The sequence below is a fragment of the Arachis hypogaea genome, chromosome 16, assembly GCF_003086295.3.
Source record: "Arachis hypogaea cultivar Tifrunner chromosome 16, arahy.Tifrunner.gnm2.J5K5, whole genome shotgun sequence".
Taxonomy (NCBI): Eukaryota; Viridiplantae; Streptophyta; class Magnoliopsida; order Fabales; family Fabaceae; genus Arachis; species Arachis hypogaea.
In genome coordinates, this window is record NC_092051.1 from 22,147,585 (window position 1) to 22,156,584 (window position 9,000).

The 9,000-nt window shown below is 36.7% G+C and overlaps 1 protein-coding gene across 1 annotated transcript; it reads right to left on the minus strand.

Annotated features, from left to right (window-relative positions):
- Window positions 1-2,046: 2,046 nt before the first annotated feature.
- LOC140180048 (uncharacterized) lies at window positions 2,047-2,538 on the minus strand. Its single transcript, XM_072220432.1, has one exon. The coding sequence runs from the start codon at window positions 2,536-2,538 to the stop codon at window positions 2,047-2,049; it is 492 nt and encodes a 163-aa protein (XP_072076533.1).
- Window positions 2,539-9,000: the final 6,462 nt, after the last annotated feature.

Here is a 9,000-nt window from a genome sequence, read left to right on the forward strand (position 1 = left end):
ATCCTTTTCTTAGTAGAGAGAAGAGAGGTAGGGATCTTAGCGCTGATCCTGCCAAGAACCTGGAGAGAGCTGCAAGTCGACCATTCAACTACTGGACCTCTCTTAAGCAAGTCAGGTTTTTCATTTCTAGGACTGTTTTGCACTTGTCGGGGTTGGCTTCAACCCCCCTTTGTGTAAGCATAAATCCCAAAAATTTTCCTGCCTCCACAGTAAAGGTGCACTTTGCGGGATTCAACCTCATCCCATGCATCCTAATGGTGTTGAAGACTTGCGAGAGGTCAGTCAAGAGGTCGGCCTCATCCTTGGTTTTTACTAGCATGTTGTCTACATAGACTTCCATTAGATTCCCAAGGTGAGGTGCAAACACCTTGTTCATCAGCCTTTGATATGTGGCTCCTGCATTTTTAACCCAAAAGGCATGACCACATAGCAATAGTTTGCTCTTGACGTGATGAAAGATGTTTTTTCTTAATCCGGCTTATACATCGGAATTTGGTTATATCCCGAGTACGCATCCATGAACGACAAGTATTGATACCCTGAGCTGGAGTCTACCAAGGTATCAATGTTTGGGAGTGGATATGGGTCTTTAGGACACGCCTTGTTCAGGTCGGTGTAATCGAAGCACATCCTCCACTTGTCGTTTTGCTTTTTGACCAGCACCACATTTGCCAGCCACGCCAGATATTTAACCTCTTTGATGAAGTTGGCTTCTAGGAGGGCTTGTATTTGCTCTTCCACCACTTGGGCCCGTTCAGGTCCAAGCTTCCGTCTTCTTTGCTGAACAGGTCGCGATCCGGGGTACACTGATAGTCTATGCGACATGAGTTTGGGATCTATCCCTGGCATGTCGGACGCTTTCCAGGCAAAGAGGTCGGAATTCTCTTGTAGGAGCCTTATAAGCTTCTGGTTCATATTTTCTTGCAGGCTGGCTCCTATGTTGGTATTTTTTTCTTCCTCTTTTTCGACCTGTACCTCTTCAGTTTTTCCCCCGAGTTGTGGTCGCAACTCTTCTTTAGCTCTGATTCCTTCGAGCTCAATTCTGTGCACCTCCTTGCCCTTTCCTCTCAGGTTCAGGCTTTCATTATAACATTTTCTTGCCAATTTTTGGTCTCCCCTAATGGTTGTAATTCTCTCTGTTGTTGGAAATTTCATGCAAAGGGGGGGGGTGGACACCACTGCTCTAAGCCGATTTAGGGTTGTTCTGCCTATTAGAGCATTGTAGGCGGAACCCACATCAACGACTAGGAAGTCGATGCTCAGAGTTTTTGATTTTGCCCCTTTTCCAAAAGTTGTGTGTAGGGGTATGTATCCTAGTGGCTTTATTAGTGTATCCCCCAGCCCATATAGAGTATCGGGGTAAGCTCTTAACTCCGTTTCATCCAATCCCAGATTATTAAATGCTGGTTTGAATAGGATATCGGTCGAACTCCCCTGATCCACCAGGGTTCTATGTAGATGGGCATTGGCAAGGATCATGGTTATCACAACTGGATCGTCATGTCCAGGAATGATACCTTGCCCATCTTCTTTAGTAAAAGAGATGGTTGGGAGGTCGGGAATTTTGCCCCCGACGTGGTAGACTTCCTTCAGGTGCCTTTTGCGAGACGACTTTGTCAGACCACCTCCAGCAAACCCTCCCGAGATCATATGTATATGTTCCGGGGTCTGTGGTGGCGGGTCTCTTCAGTCCTCGTCGTCTCGCTTTCTCTTGCCATGATGGTCCGACCTTTCCATGAGATACCTGTCAAGCCGACCTTCTCTAGCCAGCTTTTCTATCACATTTTTTAGGTCGTAACAATCATTTGTTGAGTGACCATATAGTTTATGGTACTCACAGTAGTCACTATGATTTCCCCCCATTTTGTTTTTAATGAGCCTAGGGGGAGGTAGTCTTTCAATATGACAATTTTCCCTGTAGACATCAAGTAAGGAAACTTGTAGAGGAGTATAGGAGTGATATCTCCTAGGCCTTTCAGGGCCGACTTCCTCTTTTTTCTTGGGCTCTCTCTCTTTCTCATTTGATGAGTGAGAGTGCTCAGGTCGCTAGTTCAGCTCTCGCAGTCTGGCATTTTTCTCTATGTTGATGTACTTTTCAGCTCTCTCCTGTACATCGCTCAGAGAGGTCGGGTGCCTTTTCGAGATGGACTGAGAGAAGAGACCTTCTCGGAGTCCATTTACTAGGCCCATAATCACTGCCTCTGTGGGTAGGTCTTGGATTTTTAAACACGCCTTGTTGAACCTCTCTATGTAGTCCTTTAGAGATTCTCCGACCTCCTGTTTTACTCTCAGGAGGTTCGATGCGTGCTTTACTTTGTCCTTTTGGATGGAGAATCGCATCAGGAACTTCCGAGAGAGGTCGTCGAAGCTAGTGACTGACCTTGGTGGGAGGCCATCGAACCATTTCATTGCTGCTTTCGTCAGGGTTGTCGAGAAAGCCTTGCAGCGAGTGGCATCAGAAGCGTCGGCTAGATACATCCGACTTTTAAAATTGCTTAAGTGATGCTTTGGGTTAGTAGTTCCATCGTAGAGGTCCATATCAGGGCTTTTAAAGTTCTTTGGAACTTTTGCCCTCATTATACCCTCGCTGAACGGGTCTTCCCTTCCTAAGAGAGAATCTTCTCGGTCACTGCAAGAGTTTCAACCTCGGAGAGAGGACTCTAATCTTAGGAGCTTTTCTTCAAGCTCCTTTCATCGCTCGATCTCACTTTTCAAATTCCTCTCTGCCTCTCGTTGCGGTTCCAGCTCTTGCTCCAGCTGTTCCAACCGTCCCTGGTGGCCATGAACAATCCCATGAAATCAGTTGCATAGGGTTGTCCTCCTTTGCCGGATTCGTGTCCCTCAAAGGAGTTTTTCTTTGGGTCTTTCACCCCTGAGGTACCTTCTCAGTGCTGATTAGTCACTCCTTGGTGAGTGACTATAGCTCTGTCATCGTTACCAGCATCTTGATTCTCTTGCTCAGAATCAGACGCTGTGTTTCCATCCTCGTTAAAATTGTCCGCCATTACTGGTTGATCTCTCGGGTCCCTGGCAACGGCGCCAATATTACGTTGGGTAACCGGAGATTAATGGGCTAGACTTGTGAGGTTGGCCCAAACGTCAGAAAGAGGTGATCTCCAACTTGGCTTGCGTCTGGAGCTGCCGTCCGACTTGTATGTATAATGGAATGGGGGGTGGTACCTGCAAAAACACTCTGATATCTAAGTCACCAAAGGGTTTGGCAGGTTTGGAGAGTATTAGAACTTAGAGATACCTGAGGGGTGTCAGTGTATTTATAGTAGTGAACCAATAACCACCGTTGGAGTAATTCCACTTTTTAAGGTGGATAACCGTCCCTTTATCTTAGGGTTGTTGAGATATGGCTCTTGGAAGTGGGTTGAGAGATTTTATGAGCAGTTACTTATTTGAATAAGTGTTATTTGCCAACTATCCTTTGATCCCGACTTCTTTGGAGTGGAGTCTATATTTGATCCGACCTCCTTATAAGGAGGTCGGTGGATAGCGAAAGCCAATCTTTAGATTGGACCTTTTTGGTTTATTTGGACCTGGGTCTTAGTGTTGGGTCATGGTATGTGTTAGTGTTGCAAGTGTGAGGAGTGTTGAAGTTAGTCCCACATCAAAGAAAGCATGGAAGAGTGAGGAGTTTATAAGATGAGAGACCCATTAACTTGACACCTTAAGGTTTTGAGTTGGATGTGGTGTCTTCTCATTTTATGTTCTCTCACTTGATTCCTCCCCGAATTCTCCCCGGTTGTCGAGAGCTCCCCACGGTGGCCCCAACAAAGTGGTATCAGAGCCGATGGTTTAATCGGTCTGGTTTAAGGAGTATTCAAGGTGAAGCATCGAAAGTCTTCCCGGCAAAGGTGATCCGGGCGGCGTGTCCCGCGGTGTTTTGCGGCGGTGTGATGGACGAATACTCGTGGTGGTGGAGGAGCTAGAAAGAGGGGGAGTTGGTACTTGATGTGGAGGCTCACACTTGAGGGGGAGATTGTTAGTGTTGCAAGTGTGAGGAGTGTTGAAGTTAGTCCCACATCAAAGAAAGCATGGAAGAGTGAGGAGTTTATAAGATGAGAGACCCATTAACTTGACACCTTAAGGTTTTGAGTTGGATGTGGTGTCTTCTCATTTTATGTTCTCTCACTTGATTCCTCCCCGAATTCTCCCCGGTTGTCGAGAGCTCCCCACGGTGGCCCCAACAGTATGAACAGTAGTCAATGTCAAAATAAAAAAAAAATTATATTATTTTTTTTTTACGAAAAATAGGAAGACTCGAACATGCAACCTCTTAGGTGAGTATGAGAAAACTATACCATTTGAGCTATAATTTATTGACAATAATTTTATATTATTTATAAATACCTCCACTATATTTAAAATGAAGTCAATGAAGGTGGGTAAAGCTCTGATTGCTACTTGAACTTTTGGACTAAATTTTTTAATTAATTTCTGAAATTCATGATTTTTATCATTTTAATTCTTTAGATTTAAAATTTATTGTACTGATTTTCGAAATCTAAGTCTAGATATTATATTGATTTTTATATTCTTTTTAATATTGAGTTAACATATAAAATATTGAGCTAGTTATGATTTGTTATGCTAGACACATGACTAAATAATATCTTTTTATTTTTGCTTTTAAATAAGGTAAAAACGAGGTCGTTTTAGAGAATGAAGGAAGATATAATAATTTGTACATCATATAAATTTTTCTTTCTCTTTTTGTTTTTGCCTTATTTAAATGTCAAAATAAAACGATAATATTTAGTCATGTGTCTAACATGGCAAGTAAGAACCAATTCAATACTTCGTTCGTTGATTTAATACTAAAAAAAAGTTCATGGACCAAAATAATATCTAAAACTAAATCTCAAAAATTAGTATAAATAATTTTGAATTTGAAAAATTAAAATTATAAAAATTATGAATTTAAGAGACTACTTTAGAGATTTAGTCTGAAGCTATGCTTCCACCTTCAAATTCTTAAACCGGACGTCCATGATAAGGATTTGAATTTCAATCCTACAAAATAATGTCATCCAAAAAAAATTTAGAGGAAGTTATTTTTTTCCTTTTAAAAAATATTTACATGATATTTTGATTATTTTCCCTCTCACAATATTAAAATAAATTATATAACTATCTTTTAATAACAATTATATATATGCAAATCAATTAGTAATAACCATATTAATGCAATAAATAATTATATTTATTTTTAATGTTTCATTTTTAATCATTATATATATATATATATATATATATATATATATATATATATATATAGTAAACTACTATTTGTACCCACAAAAGTTCAAAACGCTGACATATCTACTCATAAAAAAAGAAAATTACCATTTGTACCCATAAAAAATGGTTTTTACAAGCAAAATTATCCAAATCCTAAAAAATTAAATAAAATTCCTAAATTATCCTTCTCTCCACCACTACCATTATCATCTCCTCCCCTCCCCCCTCTCCTCTCTCTCTCTCAATGTTCTCATCTTTTCCCCACCACTGCCACCACCACCACTAACCCATCCCCTCTCTCTCCTTCATTTTCTGAGCTCGTCGTCGCCACCATAATTCGTCAACTCTGCCAACTCCTTCCTCTTTCTCTTTCTCTCGCTTTCTTTCTGTGTTTTGCTTTTCTCTTTCTCTTCTGCTTCTTCGAATTCTCAACCCAGAAAAAGGACTTCACCATCATCAACAACAACAGAACCATCTTCAGATTCTTTGCCCCCACACTCTCTCTTACCTGCAAAATTCCTTACACACCCCCACCCGAGGAAGAAGAAGAGAAGAGGAGGGGGAGCGAGACCGCACTGGCAACGTGGGACTCGCTGTTGCTATCGCATCATTGTCGCCATTGTTGAGGGAGCCCAAAGAGGAGATGCGAGCCAGAACCAAGGAAGGGGGAGCTGTCGCCGCCATCGCACCCTGCTGCTGCCGGCTCCGTCACATCTGTTGCCGCCATTGATTAAGTTTGTCGCTGTCGTTGTCGCTGGTTTGGAAGAAAGAGAGCGCGCAAGAGATCGGAGAAGGAGGAGAGGGCGACGCGACAGCGTCGGTGGGTGTCACTGCCACCATCGTCGTCGACGCTGTTCAATGAGGAAGAACCGTTTTTTCTCTGCTTTTTCTATTGTTGTTGTTGCTGCTGCTGCTGCATGTGAAGAAGATGATGATGGATGTATAGTAGTGGTGGTGATGGTGGTGGAATTTGAGATTAGAAAGGAAAAGGGGGGTGATGGCTGGGTGAAGAGGGTTAGGGTTAGGGTTAGAAAGGTGATTGGGTGAAAGAGGTGGTGTGGTGGTGAAGATAAGGGTAATTTAGAGATTTTAGGTAATTTTTTAGGGTTTGAATAATTTTGCTTGTAAAAATCATTTTTTATGGGTACAAATGGTAATTTTCTTTTTTTATGGGTAGATATGTCAGCATTTTCAACTTTTGTGGGTATAAATGGTAGTTTACTCATATATATATATATATATATATATATATATAATATTTTTTTAGAAGTTAAAATATTTATTTCATGTTGTAAAATATTAAAACAATGCAAATACTTAAATACGTTTACTAAATTAATAAAATACATAATTTTATATTATTATTATTATTATTATTATTATAATTTGAATAATAAACAAATAAATGATCTCTAACATACACATATAATTATTGTCAAAAGGCATTTACTAAATTATTTAATTTTTTAATATCTCAAAATTAAAATTTAATTAAATATATAGACACTAAAATATATAGTTTTTTTTAACAATGAGATAGTTAGATAGAAATAAAAATAAAAATAGAGATACAAAATAGAATGACAAAATTAAAATATACGTATCAATATACATCTTAAAAAGAATGAGACCAATCTTTTTATTATCAGTGTCGACTACGCTACGTATATATTAAAATCAGTCATTAGTATAAAATACATGTTAGAATATAAAATATATATTAAAAATAAATTAAACAACACATGTATTTATACACAAATATATTGATAATTGGTTTTAGTGGATAATTTTGGTGTACGAATAATATTTTTGTTTCAATATATATCGCATCGTACCTTATCACTCGCGGGTAGGTCATGGATGCGGGACAACTCACCAACATCTTACTATAGGTGAGAATAGGGGTGTTCATGGATCGGATCATATCCGTATATTCGCGGTAAATATCCGCATCCAATCCGAAAATTGTGGATACGATCCAATCCGCAGTCTGATCGGATCGCGGATATCAGCTCTACATCCGCGTATTCGATCCGCAGATCCTTAGATCCACACAATAATAATTAAAAAAAGTAAATATATATATGGTATTATATTTACTTGTTTGTATGTTTTAGTTAGTAGTTATTATTCATATATTATTTTATTTTATTTTTGTTATTAAAAAAATTGATTAAAAATATTTTAGGAATAAATAGGTTTAAAAGTGTGAAGGAAATATTTTTATTGAATTTTTTTTACGTAGAAATATGATTAAAAAGAGAATGCTTAATTATGCAGATATACCTGATATTTGACCCGATCTGTTCCGCAAATATGCGGATCAGATCGGATCTGACACTAAAAAATGCAAATATCATATCTGATCCCATCTGATAGAAATTATGTAGATCGGATCGAATTTCCGACCATATCCGATCCGACCCGATCTGCGTACACCCCTAGGTGAGAAGATAGTATCAACAACTCGTGGACTGCGAAAAGCTCAGCCACCCTACATTTAACTCTTTATTGTGTTACTCATATACATATCACCAATAATAAACTAATATAATAAATAATTTTTGGACTATTGTTACACTATATAATTTTAGTAATATTTATGAGAAAGAAAATTAAAATAATATTTTTTAGTTTGAACAAAAATAAAAATATTACTAAAATATAAAAATATCTTTTACCTTTTTTATGGCAGGATGAAGGAAGCAAAAATATTATGGTATTAATAAACATAATTAATTTTTAAATTTATTATTCTAAAAATTTAAAAATAATTAAAAGTTTTAAATTTATTTTTTAATTATATTTCTAATTTTAAATAAAGAAAATTTTAAATTTTTTTATATTTTTAAAAAATAATATATATTTAAATTTTTATCTATTTAAATATTAAGAGAATAATTAGAACTTTCAATCCTCACTCAAAAAAAATTATTTGAATGTATAAATTTAATTCAAAGATTATAAAAAATTATCAATCCATCAAAATTAAATTATAATAAATATTAAACTAAATAATGGAAAATTATGATAGAACAATTATCCTTGAAAAAATTTATTGAAATTTTTCGTTACATGATTTGTTTTCTTCATATGTGTTTACTGTTTAGATGTCTTTAAATGATTAGGAAAAAAAAATGTTTGAGTTAATCGAGTAGTTAGTTCACTTATTTGTTTAAATAAGTTTTGGGGTTTGAATTTCGTTTGTTGCATGTAGCAACCTGCCACCCTATTAGCTACAAACCTTTAAATTGAGTTTCGATTTACGACGAATTATTCCTTAATTTGTTGGACTAGTAAATATTATGGAAAACAAAAATAATAGAGTAAAATATCGTTTTTATCCTCAACGTTTGGGGTAAGTTCTAAAGTTGTCCTTAACGTTTTAAAATTGGCTCAATGTTATCCTGCCGTTAGGGATCCGTTAACAGAATTGCCGCTGGGACAAAATTGAGACGATTTTGAAATGTTAGGGATTTAAATAGAACGAAAACGTTGGGGACATAATGATACATAGAAATAAATTTTAATTTTATCCTTCGATAATATCAATTTTTCTGTACATAATATACAATTATTTTTAATTACATCTAAGTAAATTACACTTAATCACATTACTTTTATTATAAATAATTTTTTTATATTTTTATATTAACTTTTAACTTTAAGTGTAAAATTATAAAAAGATAAATTTATTTAAAATGAAAGTAATGTGATTAAGTGTAATTTACTTAGATGTGATTAAAAATA